Genomic DNA, 25969 nt, shown 5'->3' with positions numbered 1-25969 from the left:
AGCTGGACTTGCCACAAAACCCTTTCCCTCAGCTGAGCTGTAGTTACAGTGTCCAAAACATAGTGAGTAAATGGTTACGTCCTTGAGAATGTGTCGTCATTGGGAATACGATGGCGTTAACACCACCCACACTTGCACTGGGCCCATTCCCACGGTACAGCTCAAGGGAGACACAGGGTCTTTGCCTGGAGGGAATTTCACTGGCCAAGTTAACGTTTAAGAGCTAACTTTCTAATGTGAGTCTTACAAACCACAGAGAATTAATCATACTACCCAATCTTACGGGAGGACTGCCAAACCACCATAACTTTCTTTGAAGCATATTCTTATTTCTGTTTGGAGAATAACAGATTACAGAAATCAAAAGTGAACTTTCCTTTGGTCACTAAATATCTGCCTGACTTTATTCTACTCATAACACCTCCAATGGCCTTTATGGAAAAATAGGAGATAATTTTCTCATCTGCTTCTGTTCTTCAGTAGGTCCTGACACGTCAGTATCTCAGTACTGCCTGCTCCTCTCTCAAAAATGATAAAAATACCAAAGACTACCAAAGACTTCCTAACCTCTCGGATTGTAGTAGATGTATCTGGTTTGGCCCCTACAACTATCAGAAATTCACATGGTGTCCTTAGCAAAATAGTTTTGTGTTGCCCTAAAATCACATTCAGAAACTGATGATCTGATGGCAGTTTTTAATTAAATTATGCCTTATTGTACGTTAGCACCCTCCGATACTACGGTACCTACAGCCTAGTGTGTGTGTGTGTCCCTTGAAGACAGAGATCTGCAGCCATTCACACCTTCACTGCTGAGATGCAGCCTCACGTCCCACTGCTGCAGTCAGAACCCTGTGGGCTAGAGAGGACCACCTAGAAAATACTGTAAAAATTATTATCCCTGCTATTCACTGAGGGCAGTAACTGTTAGGGCAGCACGGGGGTGCTTGCAGAGCCCACCCTTAGTAAACGGTGTGGATAACAGCACCTACTAAGAGAAGAACATGAGTACAAACTGTGTGTGCACCCACATGCGCCTGGATCAAATACACTGGGCATTTGTTCCAAACTGCTTATGTTAAGGAAGAAGCAACTATCAGACGGATTAAACAGTAACTGGGGAATTAGATAGACTTGAAAAAAAAGAAGCCAGCTTGAACAGAATTATAAAAGAAGCATGATTACCAGTTAACTACATGTCATTAGTAAGTCAATATAGTGCTTTGGTCCTGATTTGGTTTAAACTATAGAAACTGAGCGGTTTTCTCCTGTGACAGCCTGCTGAGCTTCTGCTACTCCTTCCCTCTGTTGAAAACGAAGCACTGCCTCATGTTCAGCTTGCGGCACAGGGAAGAGAAGGCCTTGTAGGATCTAGGGATGTGTCCCAGGCGGTGCTGCAGAGAAGCCAACTCAGCAGCATTCTCCAGGTCCAGGGGAAAGGGCTCTCCTCTCCTTTGAGCAGAGAAGCGGCAAATGAGCAGGGGCATGTATCAGAGAGAGGAAACGGTTATAATTATTCTCTGGCTGCATCTACACAGCTTCCAAGCTCTCCTGATTGTATATAGGCACATAAATTCGTTTGCTGCTAAGCTCTAATCTGGACCTAATGAACCATGTACAACCTTCGGGGCAAGTTGGGGACAGGTCACTCCAAAAGAAGTTAGGCATCATGAACATGGCTGTGCCAAACCTGGCTTGCTATGCCCTGCACAATGCGTCAGTGCTATCTCACCACACACACCCTTGTGCCGTGCCCCAAAGACATACCAAAGCAACCACCACACCTCTTGCGTTGAGTTATGAAAATAAAACTCTCTGAAACAACTGAGCAGGCCTCTCGTTATTCTAGGCCGTTCCTAAGGAAAGAACCCAAAATCCCAACATCCCGCCTCAGGAATAATAATCTGGGGTTGGACCAGCTCAAAGCCTGTCTTCCTGCTCATGGCCCTCTATGTGCCTGGGCATTCCTGTACCACCAAGCAATGCTGCTTTCAACCAAATGGTTGAAGAACGGCAGCCCAACAGTGGCCAGTGCCGAGGCAGGAGCCTCCTGGGACGCCTCCCAGCTGCACAAAGACTGGCCAGTGCAGGCTAGGCCATGGCATGGGGCTGCCTGGAGTGGCCCAGCAGGACTGCTGCTCCAGATGTGCCCATGATGAGTTTCTGACCTGAACTGGCGCCCACCAATCAGGGAGAGTTGGGAATGGCAAGACCCCAGAAAGCACTGGCAGTCCTCTCCCCCTGCCAGTTCCCTGCCACAAGCCTTGAACTTGGCCTTGCAAGCTCTGTACGTCCTGCTGTGTCTCATAGGTTTCTGTCCCAGCTGGGGCCCATGGTGGGCACCAGGTTCACCACCCCCTCTCCAGCACTGGTAAACAACTACAAGGGCAACCTCCCTGGATAACATGGCCTGAACTGACAGTCCACATTTCCAAGCCTGGCCTGCTTGTCTAAGTCCAAATATCTGGAAAATGTAATATCTGATATAATGCTCCCCAGGGATCAGCCCTTTGCCCGGTCCCATTTGAGAGAACGCAGCAGACTGACAGACAAGCCAGAGATGACACCAAAAGGCCATCTGACAAACAGAAGCAGCAAACACAGCAGTGGTGAGAAACACGTCACCACAGCAGTGCTGAGCAAAGGCTGCCTGTGCATCCGGAGCGTGGCTCCTTCCAGGGGCCCGCTGGCACATGTCCTCCATGGGTGAGGTGAGCACATGCATGATGGATCCTGGTGAGAAAAGCATAAAGACAAGAGAGGCAAAGATCTCCGGTCTTGCGCTGCGTCAGGGATCACTGCAAGCTCTGTGCGGTGCAAACACAGCCAGTCTGCACCACCAGGTCAGGGGACCAGAAATGCCTTTAGCAGTACAGACAGACATAAGGCAGGTTCTCCTAGCTCCTCCTACACTGTTTTCTGCTGCAATAAAAGATAAAAGGCTTCCCCTCAAGACATTGCTGTTTCATCTTCCATTGGTCTCTCTGAAGAGGCTTTAAAGACTGACTTTTACTCACAGAAGAAAAGAAGCCAGTCAGCAGAAATGAACACCAGCTCTCCTTTGGACTTAATGGAGGCTGACCATCACATCGCGGGCTTGCGCTGGAGATCCAGTGCTGGCGACTGAACCAGGGGACCGTAACTGCTCTTTGCTTGGTGCATGTGAAAAGCTCTCGCTGCTTTTCATTCCATGCCCGGGTCATTCCTGTGTCACTGCCTGCTGGACTGGAAGGAAATGACTGCTGTAAATCTGTTTTTAGAAATATTCGACTCCCTTAATATATTAAATGAATTCCAATTATTTATGGCATTTTACTTAGCTCAGGGTAAGACATACTGGATCGTTCAGACTATTCCAATTGTTACCTTTTTCACTAAAAGGGTAAGTGTCGCTGAAGAATAAATTCCCTAAAAACAATAATGCAACTAGATATTCAAATTGGTTTGACTACTATATTAATTTGAGGGAAAACCTGAAAAATTGCTCACCTAGGAAAAATTGCTATGTTAGTTTTATCAGTTACAGACTTGATCACCTAATGGCAATAAAGTCAAAACAAAAGAAATACAGAACAAAAGTATAATAGCCATCACACGCTATACACAACAGTTGCTGTATTTTCTTTTTGTTCATTTATGTTTGCATAGGAACAACCCCAAACCCACGCTTTGCTTCCCTTAGCGGGCAAGTTTGGAAACATGGCATAAAAAGCAATTTAGCATCACTTATTGTGAGCAGACAAGTGCCTCGCATTCTGCAGAGTGGTCCCTGTCACAGGAGCTTACAATCGGTAAGGTGCTCCCACAGCTACCTCCACTGAATCAGTTGCAATATTGGGCTTCAAAAGACAAAGCAGAGCATCTCCAACACTCTTCCTTCACCTCCCCTAGTTATCCCTTGCTGCAAGTGGGAGAGAGCCTCCAGAACTGGCGGTCTGCAGCACAGTAAAAGGGAAGGGCCAGGGGCCTGTTGCTGGAGACTTGACAAGCTGCCCAGCAGGTTTCCGTTCTGCCATTTAACTGCTGAGCTCCTATACAACTTAGCTCAAATCAAATATCTTCGACCACATCTAACCTGATGCACAAGCTCTGATTCACTGTTTGCCATAGAGCAGATTCCTGTGCAATGCATGGAGTATTTCTTAAGGACCTAACGATTTAACAGAGGGCAAGCAAAGGCATGACTTTACTACAAGCTAGCTGCTCTGTTGTAACCACGTATATGCTTCACCCTATGCTAAATGGGAGTTCATGATCTACTCTTTCATTGAAAAGTAAACTCCCTTCAGTTACTTTGCATCTATCATGTGCAGAAGCATGTGGTTGGGCATTGACTGAGAAGTGGCTGGTATGCATTTACCTGCTACCCTATAATGGCTTGTCTGAGTGTCCATTCCCTGCAGGTCATGGACTGATCACACTGCACTGGTAATGAATTTAACAGTCCAGCCCATGAAGCAGATGTGCTGTCTTGCAAACCCAAAGCTTACAATGACACTAAGTCTCTATATTTAACTGACTGCAGCTGCAGCGGCGCTTTACCTGTCCCTCTACCTGCCTTAGAAGATGCCGTCAGAGTGCAAAAAAAGGAGGAGAAGCACGCAACTGGAAGGATGGGGTGGCAGACTGCTCTGCTCCTGCCATCCCTGACCTCTCTTCTGCTCCATAAAGACCCAAAAGGTCCCAAGACACGGCCTTCCCACAGTGATGACCCAGCAAGAACAGCCCAGGAGACAAAGCTTGCTGGCACCAGGGCAACCCAGTACTAATGAGAGAAAGGGTCATTATGACCAGCCAGGGGAGCTGAAAAGCTGCCTAAGGAGCAAAGGGTCAGCACTGGCATCTCCAGAAAGGCTCCCACAGGCAAAACTACATAACGGCAAAAAGAAGCCCTGGGGCAGGACGTCCTAACACTCCAGCATCAGAGGTTAATCCCTGAGTGCATGAGGGCTGTCAGCACTCTGCAGAGGTGCAAATCCATGGCCAGGCGCCTGACGCAGCCTGATAACACCTCCTGCACATGGAGCAGGATAACCACCTTCCTTCACCAAGTTGGTGCTGAGGCTGGGTGAAGTCCGAGGATAATTATTCTCTTTAGTAAGGGGTCTAAGTCATTTCCAATACACGAACAAACCAAAGGCTTACAGTTTTGGGCAGCAGAGCTTAATCGCATAAGAAGTTAAATCATAAGCAGTTCCATGGATGCGCAGCACCAGCAGAGAGAGAGAAACAAACACCACAGTCTGCAGTGGAGTCCTCAAGAGTCCTGACAATTTGTGCCGTCTGAAACATCCTCCTGGCCACCTCACACCATGCTTAGGGCTCCCAGAGGAGCCAGAAAGCCACTGCTCAAACGGCTCTGAGCGCTACTGAGTAGATAGGACTATTCACTACACAGCAAAAAGCATCATGGCAATAACCGTCCCTAGTGTTGTACATGCAACAGGCAATGACACCTCTGAACTGATGTTCACGCTTGTCCCCCAGTTAGCTGTCTGCAGTATAAGGTAGGTTATTGCATGCCTGAATTACCAGCTGCAATACCAGTGATGTCTGGTTTCAAGCCCAAAAGACCTGTATACACAGAACTTCCACCTAAACATAAATCACATACATACACCTTTGTCTAGTGAGACAGCCAAGCCTGCGCCCACTCCTTAACAGGATTCTTTAATCAAAGAGAGGAAGTTTACTAGCTCATTTCTTTCGTGCTAAACCATCTTCAGGCATTAACATTTAACTTTCCCCAGATATTGCTAGGATCCTAAACTAAAGGGTTTTTTTATCATCAGCTTATCCCAAGAAAACAGAAGCCCACATGTAGTAGGAAACAGCTCTCCCTCTTCTTAAGACTTCAGTAAATAGACTGAGGAAACTCCTGAAAAGCTTTACCAGTCCCAGAGAGAAGTCACTGTTCATTGTGGGTGACTAGTTTTGCTCCTTGCTCAGACTTTCGGCTACTAATGCCACAAGTGCAACCAAAACACATGTCTGAGTTGTACCCCCCTACTACCCTCCAGAACCATCTGGCCCAAATTATATTCTCAAAGCAGAGGATGTTACTACATTCACCCTTTATTGAATCCTGGGAAAAACGCTTTGAGATCAGCCCCAAACTATTTTGCTAGCTCTCCTCAACCTTGCTGAAAAAGCCCCCAAATTACAAAGTTAATTGGCAGCACATTGTTACCATATGTGGTGTGGAAGAGAAGCACTGAAGTTTATTTAGGCATCAGAACCAAAGAAGAGTGGAATATTACTGCTCTCTATGAGGATTTCATGTTGGCCTTGATTACTAAGGCATCCCCAGCCTTGATCCTCCTGTGTGTAGTCTGCCCAACATACCACAGCACACTGCAGTGTGGGGGCACCAATCTGCCCCCATCCCGGTTCCCCCCGAGAAACTCAGGACACATACTGTTCACTGTGCTTTGGCTTACTAGACCTCAGCATTTTCCTTTTCCATGTTCATATGCTTCTTTCTTGAGTAAAGTTTTTCAGGCTGTCTTGCATCTCTAAAGCACGACCCTGAACCCAACCAGCTATGCTCTGTGGCTGCTGTGTCCCACTGTCTCTTGTGGAGCAATTCTCCTTGCTCTAGCCGTCTCACCCATCTTGCTGGATCTCTCTCAAATCTTTAACAAGAGTTGGATTCTTGGTCTAGAGGCTCTGATTTCCACTCTTCCCATTTAAAGTCTCACTGAAAAAAGGTCTGTAGCAAATTTGTATCACTGGGATCCTTCTCAGACTCTTCTTCCCTCTTTACACTGGCAGCAGTAGCTTCTGTTGAAGCATCTGCACTGATGCAGCAGCATTCACTAAAGCATGAAGTCCCAGCAGCTCCATGACAGCAGTCCATAGTTGATGTCTGCCGTAAAATTTGTACTCACAGGCTAGAAATACTCTCTCTCTATTTTTAAACTCTGACAGAATTACTATATTAGAGTGTCCTTGCACAGACAGTGCAGGGTATACTAACATCCCAGCCCCACAGATGCACCTGCAGAGCTCCTGCTGCCCCACCTGAAGGAATGAACTACAATTTACACAATCTAGCAGGGGTCATGGGTAAAGACTGCTTGCCTTAAAGCTCCATAAACTATTTTTAAATGCTCAAATGGACTTTCATGAAGTGAAACATCAGGTTTCAATTAAGATGCCTTCATTTCCCAATCTGATGTGTGTTAAACAACCTATCAAAACCTCATAAACTTCAGTTCACAGCATTTTCATTTCCGGATTCTCTCTCCTCCTCTCAGCTTAAGTAATATCTTATGTATTAAAATAACGTGTTTAAAAATAAAAACAAATCTGGAGAAAATAAAGGCAAAAGTCTTGATAATTTCTGTCCTTCATTGGGGCAGCAGTCCTGATATTCTGGAAGACAAATCAAGACCACATCCTTCTAAGGGTAAATTCTGGAGAATGCAGAGGTGAAGTTACTTCCTAGCTGAAGGGAATATTTGGGGTAAGATACCGTCAGTGCACAGAGCAAAAATCCAGTGGTTCCAGAACCCCAAGACAGCTTCTGTACACACTTATGCACTGCATTTCACAAAAGACCCATTCTGTGTGGCTGAATCTGTCTGCACATCTTGCACACCGCATTTTAAGAAGTGAATTTCTTACCTCCAGGCACCCACCCATCTGACCTGTATAAAACAAATGTCTCTAATATTTCTGAAGACTTCACGATATAATTAGAGCATGGAAAATGAGGCACTATTCTGTCTAGTCCAAATCCATGCTGCGACATGGCAAATCTCCTGTACTGATAACAATGGAGGGACAATGCCAGGGGCAGAGCAAGCAGACCTTGTCCAGCAAAAGTGCTTCTCTCTGGGTTTGTCAGCTGTGCTAATGTGCCCAAAAATGTCACGTGTGATCTCTATCAACAACTATATCACATGTGTACATGAGTAATTTACCCACCCAAGTAATACTTTCCCTAATGGTTGATATATTAGGTAGAGCAAATATAAATAGGTTCTCAGACAGCGTTGCAGTGTGAGATAATCCAGAAAACCCAAGTTACCACCTACTCCACACTAACACTCCGAAAAGCTGCACTGGGGGTGACAGATACTAGAATGACCATGGAGATACTCTGTTAATAACTATGACCTAAAGCTGTGTTTTACATTGGGGTTTTTTGTAAGCTTTTACATCTAAAACTTGTCACTGCAAGATCAGAATTTCTTACCAAAGGCCTCACAAAACAAACCTTTACCCTCTTTTAGCATAAGCCTGGGATACAGGATGAGATGTGCAGTATCAGTGATTTTAGGCTGCAGTCTCCAGGAGGCCAGCAAATTGTAAAACAGTAGCATGACCTTTAGGGAGACCTGCACTGCTTCGAGATGCACTGAGGGTGCAGAGAGCAGGGCTCCTTCTTCCTTTCGGGAAGGAGCTCCCTCCACCCACACAAACAAGTGCCCGTCCGGGAGGCTGCAGGTGACACCAAATCACCCAGCTGGTGCTGGAAGCCTCAGAGCTGCCTCCAGAAAAGGGGCTCTGTAACAGCCATTGCCTTGTACCAGAAAGGAAGGATCTTGCCTTGGCCTTAAGGAGGCTTCCCTTCAATGTCCAACAGCGGAGGCCCAAAGGAAAAGTAAGAACAGCGTAAGCCTACTCTGCTGCTTGCTCTCTCATCCTTCCCCTTGGTTTTGCTTGTTCCGCTTTATACCTACCCCTCTGCCCATCAGGCCGTTGTTGAAAGGCAGTCCGATGAAGCTGAAAGCTGCCTCCTGGATGAAGTAGGGATTCAGAATACGTATCTCATGAGGTTCTCTTGGGACACGGGTTGCCACTGACTTCCAAAAGCCATCAGAGGCACTCTAGTAACAAAAAGTAAAAAAAAAGGAAAGATAAAACAACAAACACAATTATATATAAGAGATAGCAGATTGCTATTATTCTTAAAAAAAGAAAATTAAAATGCACTCCTGGCAGCAGTTCCCACTGTCCCTGCTCACTGCCACAAGCCACTAGTATAAGGTTGTAGTGGGAGGGTGCATCCTGGAGGGGTGACAGCAGCATGTGCAGATGCACTTGAGCTAGTCTGGATGACAAGCGTGAGGAAGACGGAGAGGCCTGGGCTTCAGCATGAATGACTCCCTCCCTGGTGCCATCTTTTCACTCTTATTGGCACTTCAGCTAGTTTGGTTAATGGCTTAAGCATTCCAGCACACGCTGTGATGGCTCCCACCTGCCTCCAAGGGGATGTACCGTTGGATAGTAAATGTTTTTAAGAACATTCAAAGAGCTAAAAATGACTGTACAGCTCTACTTTCAGTGTGAGCTACATGCGTCCCACTTTATCCTAGATTTACCCTCTTCTGTTAGGTTTTATGTGAATTAAGCTGTAAGCTTATAAAGGTGCCATCTTGTCTGGTGAAGAGTCATGCATGTTCATGGTACAAGGGAAAAAACAACTAAGTATGTCCTTTATGTTTACCCAATAGATTGTTTTTTAATTAAAGTCTTCACCCTGCAACCATGGGCGAACACTGGCCTTGAATACTGCTGCCCTGCTAGACAGCCCTGCCTAGAGAGGGGCTCGTGCCTCTCTGCCACATTACTTTATCTCATTGCTCCTGCTGGTCCAGACGTTAGCGGGTATAGCATGTACTGCCCTCAAAATAACCGGAGGCTCCGTGTTCACAGGACTTACAGAACAATTACGTTCTAACGTTTCACTTCTGTTTGGATTAAAAATTCAGAGCAAGGCACAGGGAGGATGACAGGAATTTTGATGTGCTAACCAACAGCTTTGGCACGGTAATCTGACTGAATACCTCCTTCTCGCAGCACTGAGCCATCTTCCCTGCAATCTCCATGACAAGCAACAGAGGCAGACATTACACTCTCCATAAAAAGCATGTGCTTTGGAAGTCATTATTTACACCAGTTTTGGGTTGCTTGCAGCTTAACCGTGACTTTACAGTTGCTTTCAAGGCACTGCCAAAAATGTTGATGATCCCCTGCAAAATCCTCAGGAGCCTCCCCTGCCCAGTAGTGATTACCCCTGTAATTATCGACGGTAATTCTGCCACAGCCGACACCTGCTGCATTTCACACACTGCTTGTACTGTGCGCAGCTCCTGGGAAGTCTCACGCCATGTGGCACTAAACACCTGACAGAGGCTTCTTCATGGAACAATCCCATAGTTATCTTTAGCTGCTGAATTTCAGATCCTGAAGAATGAAACTTTGGTAGATGGTTCTTGCTACAAAAGGCATTAACACAGCAAACTCAATGAGGATGCACACTGTTATCCAAACCAACAGTCTAAGCAAAATGCCATTGCTATCCTGTTTTGACCCCACGTGCTCCCTCAAAGCTGCCCAAACATAATACACTTTTGCTGACCAGGGCAAGGATCCTGTGAGTTTAAGTTTGCATTTCAACAATGGCAAAGTGCTCTCAGGACCCTAAATCGAAAAAAATCCTAATTAACACTCATGTTCTTTCATCATAGTTGAATTAGAAAGAATGCCTGGTGTCAAAGTGGTCTAACACTTCCCATTATAATACGACATTTTCAGCCACTGAGTGATCCCACCATTTAAAAAAAAAAATAGAAAAAAAAAATCAACTTTATAAATGTTAATAAAATCCAATATCCATTTGACCAAGGGATTTGAGGGATTTGGTATGTCAGCTGAGTTTTGCCTCTTTGTGAAAATTCATTAAAAATTGGATAAATATTAAACCTTTGGAATTTCCTAAAGGCATGTGTAAAGCAGAGGCCTTTCAGTTCCAAGGAAGGAGATGAAAAAAAAAAAAAAAAAATCACAGATTCCACTTGCATTAAGCACGCTCCAGGTCTCACAGAAATGAAGATGATAAACAAAAATCTTGAACAGCTACTCATTCAGTGAAACCATCTTATCATGGGTTTAAGCAGGCACACCCTGGAAAAACAGTGTGTGACCTTGAAACTAAAATAAATTTATAAGTTCAATTACAATTTCACGTGCAACTCTAAATATGGCATTGCCTAAATTTTGCAAACAACTCAAACCAAAGGTCTGCAAGCTATTTAAAGTGGACAAAAGCTGCCTTTTGTTTGGACTCACACTCCATAGGAGATTCTACATAAGTTCTGGGATTTAAGTAGGTTTTACATGGCTTTTACATTACACACAAAACATTAAAGAGAAAAGAAAAAGATGAAAGATTACAAACATTTGACTTTTTTCTTTGCTGTTGCTTGAGCTGTTCAGAAAGAGATAACTACACATATCACAGTTGCCCATTTTCCCAGTGCTGTGTGAACCACTAGGACCATACCTGGGCTCCTTTCAGATAGTTCCATGCCAGTGCAAAATAAATGTGGACCCTATCCCTAGCTGGGAATACAACCTGTCCGCTTTGGTCTCTTCTGTGTGGCTGTTTCTCCTGTCATTCATCCAGACATGCTATTTCCCTAAGCATTTTCCTCAGTTATCACACTGCTCTGAACTTGCTCTGGTTTCTCCCTTCTGTCTCATTTCTATTTGCTCTGTGTTCTTCCCTGTAACTTTTCTGGGCAGTTCCCCTGAGATTGTTATTGAGGGACAACTGGGGTAATCTTTCATTTTGGTGTGTTTTCCCTCTGTAGTTTCTAAAACAATTGTAGGGAGAAATGTGGAGTCTCAGCAGACAGCTCTCATACTTCCACCTATACAGTAGGCAAAGCCCCATTTAGGGCTAAAGAATCATAGACTGGTTTGGGTTGGAAGGGACCTTAAAGATCATCTGGTTCCAACCCCCCTGCCACGGGCAGGGACACCTTCCACCAGACCAGGTTGCTCAAAGCCCCATCCAACCTGGCCTTGAACACTTCCAGGGATGGGGCATCCACAACCCCTCTGGGCAGCCTGTTCCAGTGCCTCTCCACCCTCGCAGTAAAGAACTTCTTCCTTACATCTAATCTAAATCTACCCTCTTTCAGTTTAAAGCCATTACCCCTTGTCCTATCACTACATGCCCTTGTAAAAAGTCCCTCTCCAGCTTTCTTGTAGGCCCCCTTTAGGTACTGGAAGGCTGCTATAAGGTCTCCCTGGAGCCTTCTCTTCTCCAGGTTGAACAACCCCAACTTTCTCAGCCTGTCTTCACAGGAGAGGTGCTAGAGCCCTCTGATCATCTTCGTGGCCCTCCTCTGGACTCGCTCCAACAGGTCGATGTCCTTCTTATGTTGGGGGCCCCAGAGCTGAACGCAGTAATCCAAGGTGGGGTCTCACAAGAGCAGAGTAGAGGAGGAGAATCACCTCCCTCGACCTGCTAGCCACACTTCTTTTGATGCAGCCCAGAACTAAAAACTGTTTTCCTGGCTTGTAATTACTGAAATTCTCAGCCTTGTGGTTTGGCTTTACAGACCCTGTAGTTCTGAGCTACATCTCAAGCCTTGTGGTTTTGTTCTGCAGCTTGTCACTGGCAAGCCTCAAAACACAGCACCACCACAACTGCAAGCCCCGGGGGGCTGCTCTCCTGACGCAAACCCCTCGGGAGCCGCGGCGTCGGGAGCGCAGCCCCTTCCAAGGCTCCGTGCTACCGCTGATGCTCCGCCACGGGCCGCCGCTACGCCTGGTGTGGATGTTCAGTCTGATGGGACACAGATGTTCAGTGAGGTTTCCAAAGCAGTTACTTCCCGTCGGGGAACGCTGTCCCTTTTTAGGCTGGGAGGAGACAGGCAGCCACCTGAGGAGCAGCAGGTACTGGGAGGGAAGGCACGCTTTTCCTGCCAGATTCGGGAGCTCAGACTCACAGTTTGAGGTTGGGGGCATCCTCTGTTCTCTGCTACAGTGACTAAGCCTGCAGTGCTTAAGGGTGGGCTTCTGAAGACGCAGTATCTCCCTTCCTGATTATCATAATGATAGTAAGTCAGAAAGCGAGTCTGAAAACTGTTTAGGCAATGTTCCCACAGTACCTCATCACCTCCTGGCATCGAGGTGGAAACCACAGGGTCCAGCCTGGAAATCAGGTTTCCCCATGTTAAGTTCCCACCTTTATTATTTGTTGGTATTACCGTGCACCTGGAGCCTCAGTCACAGATCAGCGTTCACAGTGCCAAGGGCTGCCAAAAAGAGCTTATAGTATAAGCATAAAGAAACTACAACACAGAGAGGCAGACAGGAAGACATGACTGAAGAGCGAGTCTCTGAGGGCCACAGCATTTTTAAGCAATCTTGGAGTATTTTCAAAATCGTATAATTGTAAAGGACATCACTAAAGGCTTTAGAGGAGACTATTTAAAAAGTAGAAAGAATTTAGATGAGCCAGGGCTTTCAAGCCAGTCTCTTGTACAGCTGTCATCCAGGGAGAGAGGCAGAAATATCCCCTCTAGAGATACCACTCCAGGAATAAACGGGCATAGACATGACAGACCAGAGATGGCAGGTTATAAGGAAGGGATAAAAAATGGCAGGGCTCACCTAATAGCTACAGGGACAAGACAATCCAGCTATAATTCCTCATTTTGTCTGTTTGCAGAATACTGAAGGGTAATAGGGACAGCCGGTTTTAAGCTATTTTGTCTTCATTCAGTTTTCCATCTCCCGTTCTCAGATTTACCAAGGTGAATCACAACATATGCTAAAATAAAATGTGGAAACTCGGAGCCTTAGCCAAGAAGCACACCTCAATAGAACATACAAACAGCTAGAAGCAGGCTGAATCTCCCAGAATAACAACATTTCTAATATCCTAAGCAAAATAAGGGGTAATGCTATTGCATCCTGATGACACGGATGCTGCCTCTTCTGTACCTCTGTGAGACTGCTGGATTTAGGAGTACAAGCAGCATTGCTCTGGAAGACTTCTAAGTCTGATGGGAAAGGGACAGGGCGATTGCAAAGGTCAGCTAAGCACAACACAAAGTTGAATAAAGTCTAGGTATGCAATACTCTGCTGCAAAGCAACAAGAAAGATGACAAGACTGGAGAGACAACCTGTGGTAAATGGAAATTATTGCTCTTTCAAACTCTGATAACACCAGAAATGGAGAGGAAGAAGGGCATGAGGGAAAGAACAAGCCAGGGGATGACATACCAGTCACAAGACCTCACCATGCCTGGGAGCACGTAGTTCACTGGGATCTCTGCCCCCACCTAGGATGGAATGTGGTTTATTCTATACCTGTCATCCACAAGCTCTCACTGTCACACACACACAGGGTAATAGCAGGACTGCTGCAATCCATCTGCAGAGGCTTTTGAAAGGTTTCTGCTCAGGCATAACTGGATTAGATGTGGAAGGTGTGTTTCCGCTAGAAAATAACCATCTTATCAGCCAATGCTTCATTTCTCAGCAGTCAAGTAGACACAGAGGCCTAGAAAATGCTCTTCTACAAGTGGTAATATAAATGAAGTTGCACCATTTGCACAGATTATCAAAGCAACAAGGAATTTTTAGCAACAAGAACAGAGGTGCTGAGAGCCTGCAGTCTGGGTTGATGGTCAACTGCCAGACTCACTAGCCCACACTTCACATATATTTACTCAGCCTTCTCAAAATGATGGACAACCCCTCACCACCCTCTGTACACGGCACAGATGGCCAGCATTTGTTCTGAATTTCCCTATCTTCAGTTTCCAGAGTCTAGAAATGCTCTAGAATCTAGAGCATTTTGTTCCACTCTTATCTGCCCCACTGAAAAGCTCTTACTCTGCCTGAAGCAGGAACATTGCAGATTGTGCTCAAGCCTTTCCCTCATCTTCTCTTTGTCCCACTGCCAAAAGAGATGCAGCTCTTTGACTATCCAACAATATGATACTTCTAATCTTTTAATTCTTGTTTCTTCTCTCCGAATACCCTCCCACTGACCAAGTCTAAAATCAAATGGTTGTAATTTCCCAGGCCATTCCCCTGTCAGTAGTCCCCATCTCCCAACAGCCTCACAGCACCCAAGAGAACTCCTGACAGGTTGTAAACCGCCCAAATTCAGCTTTTACTAATGTTTCTCAGTGTGAAACCCAAACGTATTTTCCACCCAGTGTTTTCAGTGGCAAAGAGCAGCAAAGCATGACGGAGACAAAAGCACCTCTGAATACATGGTACTCCTAGAGCTTTTTTTTTTAAAGCAAAAATCTAACTATGCTTCTTCATTGGTACAGTTGAGCTAATAATACTTCATTACATTGGCCAGAGATTAGTTTCTTTAGGCTTGATAACCAGGTTGAAAACCACAAGAGAAGGTAAACTTAATTCCAAGTAGTGGTTGCGGACTTTCAATTTTGTGCTAGACAAATAAACTATATGGCACCCTGGCTACAGACGAAACTGGAAGCCGCCCTGTCCACAGACACCAGCTCAGAAAGCAGCAACCTCGATGGTGATAAAAGCCAGCTGGGACGTGAGGGTGGCACTGGTGCATTACACACCAGGTCAGTTTGCTAAAACATAGCAATGTGCTCTTTCCCATGGCTGTAAGTAGGAAGTTTCTGCCCTGTTAATTGCAAGCATATATTACAAATAAGCAGAAAAACATACACAAATAGGCCTACTGAATGTCAAACTTCATTTGACCTATATAACTTTCAGTGCTACAGCTAACCTACAGACAGACACGGGCCTCCTGTGTTGCTGGTCTAATACCAACTGTCGTCTTCCGATTCACAGGACTAGGGAGCATGAGGCCAAGACCAGTTCTAAAGAGTCAGAAGAGTAAATTTGTTTTTATGCTATGTTGTAAATGCAAAGGAATTCCTTTTTCTTAATGTATTTCTATGGTTTTATCCGTGTAACTGAGAGCAAAATACGGTTCACAGTTGTAAGATAACAAAATGCCGTTGAAAAAGAGATTGTCCTGTGAAGAAAATGAAACTTGGAACATGTCAGATGAGCTGCAGAAAAAACCTGAAGATTATTCTCATGAATACTGTGTTTCACAAGTCATAGCATAAATGATGCCTCACATACGGTGTGTCAGAAGACGTGTTTGTACTATGCGCAGAGTGATGGACAGACTTTACTACAGACTCTTTTGTTCAAAATGTAAGATGGATTTTGAGCCAAAATTTGAAGAAATATTCCTGCTTTGAAATAACTTAGGAAAGACAGAAGTTTTTAGTAAAAGGAATGGATTTAGATAATTTATGTTTCTGTTGTTTTTTGTCTGTGAATAATAATCCTTCAAGGAAAAAATATCTAAAGTTTCAGAAAAATCCCAAAGAAGAATAGGCCCTATATCACCACCATTATTTACAGGGTATTTTATTCCCATTAGGGACCAGCCCCTTCATTTCACTATTATTTTTATGACATAGTTTATGAAATGTCATACTCACATAACATCTATTAAAAGAATACCATGGCTGAAAGGCCAAATCCATGTGTGAGTAAGTGCTGAAGTAGGACAACAGCCCTGCAACTTCAGAGCTTCAGCTCAGGATTTCTGTTGTGAACAGTGACTTTCTAATTTTCCCACAAGATTTTTCTTATATCGCCATATATCTAAGTGTTTTACAAACAATACTTTTATATTTAGAGCATCTCTGCAATATTTGGCATGTATTACACCATTTTACAGACGAGAAAACAGACAAAGATGAATGCCCACAGTTTCCATTGCCTCCTGATGCTCTACTTCAGACACCTTAAGCTGAATTTTCAGAACATTTGTTAAGCTCACAGTACAACTCCATTGACTTTGCTGCTGCTGAACACCCAACTCTCCTGCATATCCTCCCCACGAGACTTAAATGTGTTTGGGAAATTCTGATCTAACTTGCCCAGCATCACATTGGTCAGTCAAAGGCTAAACCACCTCCTCAAGAGGAATCCTCAGTGTCAGTAATCAGGAGACCATTCTTTCTCCTCTCCTTCCCTCTCTCCTATTGACAACATGTTCTACAGCTTCTGCAACTACTCATACCAAAGCTGAATGTCTTGCATTACAGAAATTAGTCTAAATCTCAGTCTTCCCTCTCCACTAGATAGACAGCTGTGTTCTAAAAGAGACAGGATGTAATTATGTAATTAAGGATAACATCTGCACAGGAGAACTGAATTAATGTTGAAAATGCAATGTTATTTTTTTGCTTTTCCTAACTTCTGGCAGCTTGATTTTTATAACCATAAAGCTCTTTAAAAAGTCTTAAAGGGTAACTTAATATGTTTTAAAAAAAAAACCAACTCAAGAAAAAATCCACCAAAAAAACCCACAACCCAACTCAAGAAAAATGGAGCAATTAAACCCAGGGCACAGCTCTAAGCGCAACTACAAGCTCCAGTAAGCTATTGTATTCTAGATCAGCTGTTAGAGGATAAAACATGCACCCTCTTATAGGGCTCCTGAACTATTTACACCTAACAAACTTGCGTTTGAGGAGTTCCCTGCTGGTTGTAAGCCCTTCCTTTCTCTACTGTCCCCAGTACCCATCACCCTTCAACCTCCAATACTCCTGCTCTTGCCATGTGTCGTGGTTTAACCCCAGCCAGCAGCTAAGCACCACGCAGCCGCTCGCTCACTGCCCCCCCACCCCTGGGATGGGGGAGAGAATCAGGAAAAAAAAACTCGTGAGTTGAGATAAAGACAGTTTAATAGGACAGAAAGGAATGAAAAACAATGATAATGATAATAATAATAATATGACAATAGCAATACTAAAAGAATTAAACTATACAAAGCAAGTGGTGCACAATGCAATTGCTCACCACTCGTTGACCGATGCCCAGTTAGTTCCCGAGCCGCGATCCGCGCCGCCCGGCCAACTCCCCCCTGTTTATATACTGGGCATGACGTTCCATGGTATGGAATACCCCTTTGGCTAGTTCAAGTCAGCTGCCCCGGCTCTGCTGCCTCCCAGCTTCTTGCACACCTGCTTACTGGCAGAGCACGGGAAACTGGAAAGTCCTTGGCTGAAGATAAGTGCTACTTAGCAACAACTAAAACATCAGAGTGTTATCAACATCATTCTCACACTAAATCCAAAACACAGCACTGTAACAGCTACTAAGAAGAAAATTAACTCTGTCCCAGCTGAAACCAGGACACCATGCACCAGACCAGGCTACTGCTCCTTCATGTTGCCCAGGCGGCTGGCGGGAGGAGAGGGGGTTCCTGAGGGTCCAGGAGAGACTCCCTGCTCCCAGGTCTGTTGTCCGTGCCCCAGTCTCTTTGTGGAGAAGCAACTGAAGTGAAAATCCTATTTGGTTCTTACATCCCTGGAGATGCTGCATCCCAACTAACCGTACGGGAAGGGCACCTGACCAGCGCAGGCAGGGCAGGGGAGGCCTGGTAGGACATACCGTGCCCAGCGCACGCAGCACTGCGCTGCCAGTGTCTAACAGCTCCTGTGGAACATCAGAGCGAGCCATGGGATTTCACAGAACAGCGGGAGCCATAGCAGGCTGCCATGGTAACACAGCCTCACCAATTCCTAGCCACTGCCCTGAAGAATTAGAGAATCTCAGCAAAATAGGGTGGGAGACTATTTTTTTATTTTTATTTTTTTTAAACAGGGATAAAACTGTGCATTTTCAGTAGCCTCATCCTGAGAGACAGCTAAGTTATTTTAGCTGAACTTTCCAGCTGTGCCAAACACATGGCATGGAAAACATCAGCTCAAAGATGACAGTGTAATAAAATGATAGAGCGTTTTCCCTGTTGCTTATAACAGAAAATATAAGGTGATCCCAACTATAAGCACAGCTACCTACTCCACTTACAACAGTATGCCTGCACAAAAGAAAAAAAAAAATTAAAAAAGTTGTCTTTGCAGACTTTGGTGACAAAGCATGAGGGCATCCCAGGGCGTCTGAGGACACCCATCAGCAAAGTCTTTTTTAGGGAGCTGATCTGGTTCATGAGTTTGAATACAAACAACAACTCATTAAACAACACATATTTAGACTAAACTCTTGGCACATTACAAGAAAAAAAGCTAAAGGATCACCACAGGAAGAATTATGGCCTAGAAACCCTCATCGCTTTCTGAAGTTATCTTAAAGTGAGTCTCTAAGGAAATTTTTACATTGTTTTTACAGCAAGAGTACACAGAAAATCTGTCTTGTCCTATTTTGGCATCTTTGCTGAAACGAGAAGCCAAATAATTTGTATGTTGACTGAGTGTTCATATAGAATATATACAAATTATGCAGCATCCTTTAGGAGGAGAAAGCAGAACGGTCAAAATAACAAGAGGCTGGGAAGATGCCAGGAAGCTCCTGCCCTACTTTATTTTCTAGACTCGCATTAATAATAGGGGTTTTACAAAAGAAGAGTTTTTAAGTAACATTATTTAATATTCTTAAACGATGAGAATTTAAATAAACTGTAATTCAAACAGAACATTCACATTTAAGAGTTTTTTCCAAATAGTCAAAGTGCTGATTGCCTGGGCCAGTACGTTCTGTACTTGTCAGTTGTGGGCAAAGTTCATTTCACAGAAAATGGCCAGAACACAACTGATGGACCAGCTGAGAAAAACTTCCAAGTAGACCTACCAAAAGCCTTGTGCACCTAACAGCTTGGCCATTTTCCTTCAGTTTTATGTCTCTGATTAAAAAAAACAAATAAAAAATAAGATACTAACACTTTTACAAACCTGGTCTTAACTAAGAAGAAAAGAAATACCCTTAGACACATCCCATAAATTCGCAACTGTAAGAATCCAAATATTACAAAAAAAAGCGAGGTCTTCCCAGAATCTCTCTTGCTTACTACCTTCACGTGACTTGGTTTATTTTCACTTCTGTTGTCAGGATAAGTGTTCACATTAAATAACTGCGCATGTTGAGGTAGGAGAGAAGCTGAATCTAGAGGGGGAGGAGGTCAGGGATTCGCACCCTGCGCACACAGGAGCATCCTCCTCTCTTGCAGAAAGAAGCTGCCTTTCTTCTTGGGAAGAACCAGAAGCACCACACACAGCTGGAGCACAGGGGGAGAGATAGATTTAGGAAGCTAAAAGCACATGGGGAGTTTAGTTACCCCAGTGTTTATTATAGCAAACTGGAGATATAGGTCAAGCCCCTGTCCTGGAGCCCTCGGTGCTTCGAGGCAGAGAAAACGTTACAAATTGCTTAGACAGCACTAACTATGCAAGTAATCCATGGAGCCCGCCAAGGAACACATGTGTTTCAGGCATAAATTGTCCAATCTATTCCTTTCTGAATTAACATCCGTCATCATGACACCATTCAAAATGACTGAAGACTGGATCATATTAACAACCACACATCTTGGATAAATATTTACTGTACAGTTTAAAGAAAAAAATGCAGATAGCAAAATTCCTGGAGCTGTGAAAGGGGAATCTCTTTTCAGCCACTGATAGAAAGCATGTGATTTTATTTACAAGATCAAATCAGTGTTTTTCCCCTCCTCTGTGAGTCTTCACACTGCACACGGGTGAACTCACAGCATCCTGTGGTGTTGCAATGCTTTCTGAAGGGCTCCTCTGGGGAATTTTGTTATGCTGGACGTTGCTCACCTCAGAGACTCCACGAAGCCTTCTCCCTCAGGATGCAGAAACAGATCTGGCTAATTGTGCCCCAGGAAGAGAAAAATTTGCTGTGACTCTTGCAGACAACTGGACGAAGCAAATAGCTTACTTGCATGAAAAGCTGTCAAGGGTACTACTGGCTTGCTATCCTGCTCCTCATAGTCAACAAACGGGTCACAGAGAGTGAGGACAGGGGTTCCCAGAGTCACAGAGCAGGATGGTGAGAAGGCAACACAAGAGTGCAGCCCCATCCTGGGTATTCCTAGGAAACAGAATTTTCCCAGATACTGGATTAAATCTGTATTTCAGAAAAAGGTGTCAGCAGTCAGTGCTCACCTCTGCAGGTATGTCATTCGAGTATTGTAAGCACAGATTTCTAGGAAATTACATCTGTCCAGACTGATTTTATCTAGCTTCAGCTCCTAGCCACCACATTCTGCTATTTCTTATCAGCACTGCTCGAAAGACCAAGAGAGATCCTGCCAACATCCTCCTGGACTTCCTGCATAGCAGGGAGTAGTGCTCCCTCCATCAGCGACTTCTCCTTCTAGTCCTTTACTCTCACGCTGCTTGAGCAGAACTTTACCAAGATATCCAGTCTTGATTTTAAGACTTCAAGGGCAAATTCATCAAGCCTGTAGGGCAGATGTAGCAAAAATAATTATACTGATATAAATGTGCTGCCTTTTTTGGTCATTTGCCTAGCTTCAGATATACTTCTTCCTACTAAATTAAAAAGTCTTCTGAGAAAAAATGTTCCCTCTAGGTAGAAAGAGAGACACTACAAGTAAATCTCCCCAAAATCTCATGCATAAGCTAAATAAATTGAACTCAAATCTCTTAGACTAAGGGAGGCTTTGCAGACTTCAAATGGTTCTCGTAGCTCTTTACTGAAGTGTTAACAGAGAACATCTTTATTCTACTAACACTTGCATGAATAGCTGATACCCTCTGGGCGATGTCTCAGTTTCACTGTTGGCGATGTTCTCTGACTTTTTCCATGTGCTGGATTCACAAAGCACTGCTCCAGTATGGAGGAACATCTGCTGCACATGTGGGCAATGCAATATCCTCAGCAGGCATGGGCTGCACTGGTGGTAAAGCCATGTATGTCTGATAGAAAAGACACCCACGTCTGCATGTGAGGCCAGGTGGAGACGATGCCGTGTGAGCTCAGCACTTACCTGTTCATTTGGTCTGCCAGGTGCCCAGTCACGTACGCATGGGCCAGTGAACATGCATGTCTTGGCCAGCATGCAACTACCAGGCAGTAGTGAGGGATAAAAGGGAGGATAGAGCATACTGGGTGTTTATGAGGTGGGCGAAATCTGAGATTATTGTGGTGTAAGAGGGAGGCATGAGGGAGCAGATCATAAATCCACAGGCAATCAGGCAATTTCATTAAGCTCTGCTGTTTATGGAATAGTGTGTTTCATTAAGATCAGCATCAGATTTGGAATGAATTTCTTTACATTGCCCCAGATAGTCCAAGCCTATCTTTGATCAATGCAGCTAACCAGTATAACCTGGGTTTACATGCACTATGACCTTGAAATGCACTTACCAGGATTTGCATAATATTGATGTCTGAATATTGCCAGAGCCTGCCAAAGAGGTCAAGTGCAACATGAGCACCCTCCTGATGCTTTTTCAAGACAGCTGCACTAGCTCTTCAGCTGGCCCTTGCTCATGTTGGGTTTTCAAAAGAAGAGATGTGGAAAAACTGCAACTCTTTAAATTATCCATCTTTTTTGACTCTGGTTGAGTCATGGATGAAGAAGGAAGGAGTGATCAAATATCTAGGAAAGGACAGCAACTGTCAGCTGGATGGCAGCAGACATCCAACTGACAGTTGCTGTCCTTTCCTAGATATTAGAAGATGACAATTTTAGAAGAAATTGTCTCAGGATAAAGCAGGATGGTGAGGCAATCCCAGAAAGGATGTCTCTCTTGGTTTAACTCCAGCTGGCAACTAAGCACCACACAGCCGCTCGCTCACTCCTCCTGCGTTGGGATGGGAGAGAGAATCGGAACAGTAAAAGTGAGAAAACTCGTGGGTTGAGATAAAGACAGTTTAATAGGTAAAGCAAAAGCCACGCACACAAGCAAAGCAAAATAAGGAATTCATTCACCATTTCCCATCAGCAGCCAGGTGTTCAGCCATCCCCAGGAAAGCAGGGCTCCATCACGCATAATGGTTACTTGAGAAGACAAACGCCATCACTCCAAACATCCCTCCCTTCCTTCTTTCCGCAGCTTTATATGCTGAGCATGACGTCATATGGTCAGGAATGACCAAAGGAATATCCCTTTGGTCAGTTGGGGTCAGCTGTCCCAGCTGTGTCCCCTCCCAACTTCTTGTGGACCTCCAGCCTACTCGCTGGTGGGGTGATACGAGAAGCAGAAAAGGCCTTGACTCTGTGTAAGCTCTGCTCAGCAGTAACTAAAACATCCCTGTATTACCAACACTGTTTCCAGCACAAATCTAAAACACAGCCCCACACTAGCCACTATGAAGAAAATCAACTCTACCCCAGTCAAAACCAGCACAATGTCCTACTAAGGCAATGATTCAATCTCTTCAGGGGGTAAATTCTGCTTGGGTCTCTGCATTTAAGAATGATGTGAAGGAAAAGGAACTAAAGAAGAATAAAAATTTGACTGGAGCTCTCTGATTTTCATGTCACAGCCAGGATTACTGAGCCAAAAAATCAAGATGATGCTGTCTTGGCAGATATGGGATAAAGGTTCTTTAAGGAATACCGAAGCCTAGCATGAGTAAATGCTTCTCATCTTTTCATAGGAAGTATAGGGCAAGGAAGACTGGAGTTAGGTAATAGCAAGCAAAGCAAGGGACAAAAAAAGGACTAAAACCATGCATGGTGTGGGAATGACTGGAAGGGCAGGCACACCAACAATTTTTGTTTGAATTTTAAGGAGAAACTGTCTAAAATTGGGGTAATCAATGATGTTATTCCTACAGATATAGATATTCCGCAAACTTTTGATACCTGGAATTTTTTCATCCAGAAAATAGTGTACTTACGGCTATTTTTTATTTTCTTCATCTGCCCTAGAAGCTTAGGTGAATGTGGCTACAGACTTGCGGATATTGATGACTATCCAATCCGGGTGGACAAGTTTTATTGTCAGTGTGCATCCATCTGATAATATTAAATGCCATGAATGCAGACTGCAAGGGCATCAGAGCAGCCCCTGTCACCAGCTGATGCCTGACAGTGTACTTACAGACACACTAAGTATGCCTGGGTGGGAACAGCTCTTAGCTATGTAGTGACCTGCCTAATCTTATTATGCTGTTGCATGCAGGTATGTATGAAGGACAAGCTCCAGCCTGCACTTTCCATACCGACAACCTTCCTTTGGGAATCTGGCCAGGAAGTCTCCCTCAAGGCCCATGCTGCAAACTGTAGTAGTCATTTCTCTACTGAGGTTCCTCTATGGTCCTCACCACAGTGCCACCTGAAAGCTTGTTGAAAGCTATATAATACAGAACTAAGGTCTTCTCCCTCTTCTCGTCAGCAGGGACAAGATTTTATATAGCACACCTATATATTTTCCAGCCTCTCTTCTAACCATGGCTGGAAAAAACCTGGCTCACCTTCTCTCATAGGGCACCTGTGTTCATACTTCTCCTTGTGTCTTCTGGAAATGGCTCTGATCTCCTAGGCCAGTCACAGAGAAGGATTTACTTTTTCATATGCAAGTCTTCCTTGGTTCCCCTGGGCCGCTCCCACCAATGCACTGCACTGAGGGAGCACGTCCTGACCGTGGAAGCACAACCCCTCAGGCAGTATGGACTAGCCTTCTGCACAGCCAGAGAGAGACCAAAACCTAAAAAAAAAAAGTCAGCATTGTCCCAAAAATCATCCCAGAAAGACAAACTAACTCCCAGCTACTCTCTGACAAAGGAATACGGAATATTCTCCACAGAATACATCACGCAGACTCTCCCACCTCTTCTTCTCAGTCAGAGACTTGGTAGAAGCCAGAAGAGTCTGCCTCATGTTTTCACTTTATAACATGGCATTTTCTCTGCCTCAACATTTAGTAATGGTTCAGTTGCCTTGACTGAGGCACTGAACCATCCTGATGATGTGAGAAGGTATTCCCTGCTATCAATTCCTCCTAAAATCCCGCCACACACTGTGAGTGGAAATGGCCTTTTGCACCATGTGGTAGGACCACAGGACAATCACCACTGAAAAGGCTTTCTTGCCTCTTCCCCAGTGCAAGCCTCATCATGTTCTTTATGCACGTTGGCTGCCTTACTCACCAGCCATGCCTTCCTATATTATACTTCTGAAGGGATTAGTTATAAATGGCTATTTAGGTGAAAACTCAAATTTGTGAAAGAAATGGGACAACCCTTAAGCTGACTTCCCAATTCAAAAGCTTCTTCTCATTTATGATGGAGCAGCAAGCCCAGCTTCTGTCCCCTTCCACCAGAGTCCAAGGAGAGCAGGAGGACACAAGACAATGCCTACCCAGGCATAACTCTAAGCAGATGGGCTAGGGCTCTGTCTCAGCACAGGATCAGGGATCACAAATCTGTAATCAAGCTTTGCATTCATAATGCATTAAGACAACTAGCGGTGGATTTACAGCTCCACCAAAACCAGAGGAAGAGTCTTTCTCACAGTCCTTTAAAACCTGAAAATACCAACTGTAAACAAAATGTTTTAAAGCAACAAGCCCCTGGGAGGAGGAAAGGGAAAGAAAATATTTGCAATCCAGAAGCAGACTCCGGACTGAAACTGCCAGTGGCAGTGGCCACTCCATTTGTCACCAAAGGCACGTGACAGCATTGGAAAAAGCAGGTTCTCTCTCCCTAGCCCAGACCCAGAGAAACTGCCTGCTCAAGTGCTGGGCTCAAGTTCCAAACAAGGTGAAAATACATGCATGTGGACGAAGTTTTACCTGGTGGTGGACAGCAAGAACAGATTCACAGCCTCACTATTTTCCTCAAGCTGATAGGAGGAGCATGGTGGCTCCTCAGGTTTTTTTTCAGGGATGCAAAACAGCCCATAGGCAAGGCTATTTCAGAATCTGAGGAATCTGCAGTGTACTACGAGGCTGTGACGTTCACAGTCTGCCCTAGCAAACACATAGCATGACAAGGCCATTAACTAATGGAAGAAGAGAAGCTCTAAACAAAAGCTCAGCAGACAGTGACGGCTCTGGCAGCAGTTCGGCCTTGGCTCTAGCACAGTAACACAGGCTGATCAAGGCAGGAAGGTATCGTAACATACATTTTAGCAGGACTAGAAATAACCTGTTGACTTAAAGCAGAAATGTAGTTCCCAAATAAAAGGTTAAAAAAAAATCTCCACTGCTGCCACATCCACAAGATCTCCACAAGCAGCAGTCACATGCTGTGACAAAGGAGGAGGGGTTATGTTGTGCTCACTGCTGGAGTCTCAACATCTGATGGATGATGACTGCTCTTCAGATGGCATCACTGCCGTGTGCCAGTTGTCAGAGGCATGCCCCTGCAAGGCACTGACAACTGAACTTG

The 25969-nt window shown here is 44.6% G+C and overlaps 1 protein-coding gene across 4 annotated transcripts in view; it reads right to left on the bottom strand.

Moving 5' to 3' along the window:
* The window catches only part of ST3GAL3 (ST3 beta-galactoside alpha-2,3-sialyltransferase 3), a 189932-nt gene that overhangs the window by 20238 nt on the left and 143725 nt on the right, over positions 1 to 25969 (bottom strand). For all 4 annotated transcript variants that reach the window (XM_050900775.1, XM_050900777.1, XM_050900776.1 and 1 more), the window contains one exon: positions 8691 to 8837. In XM_050900775.1, coding sequence (XP_050756732.1) covers positions 8691 to 8837 — 147 coding nt within the window. The remainder of the gene's footprint in view (positions 1 to 8690; positions 8838 to 25969) is intronic.

This window comes from Gymnogyps californianus, chromosome 8 (assembly GCF_018139145.2).
Source record: "Gymnogyps californianus isolate 813 chromosome 8, ASM1813914v2, whole genome shotgun sequence".
Lineage (NCBI taxonomy): Eukaryota > Metazoa > Chordata > Aves > Accipitriformes > Cathartidae > Gymnogyps > Gymnogyps californianus.
The sequence above is the reverse complement of the archived record's forward strand: the minus strand, read 5'-3'. Positions and strand labels throughout refer to the sequence as shown.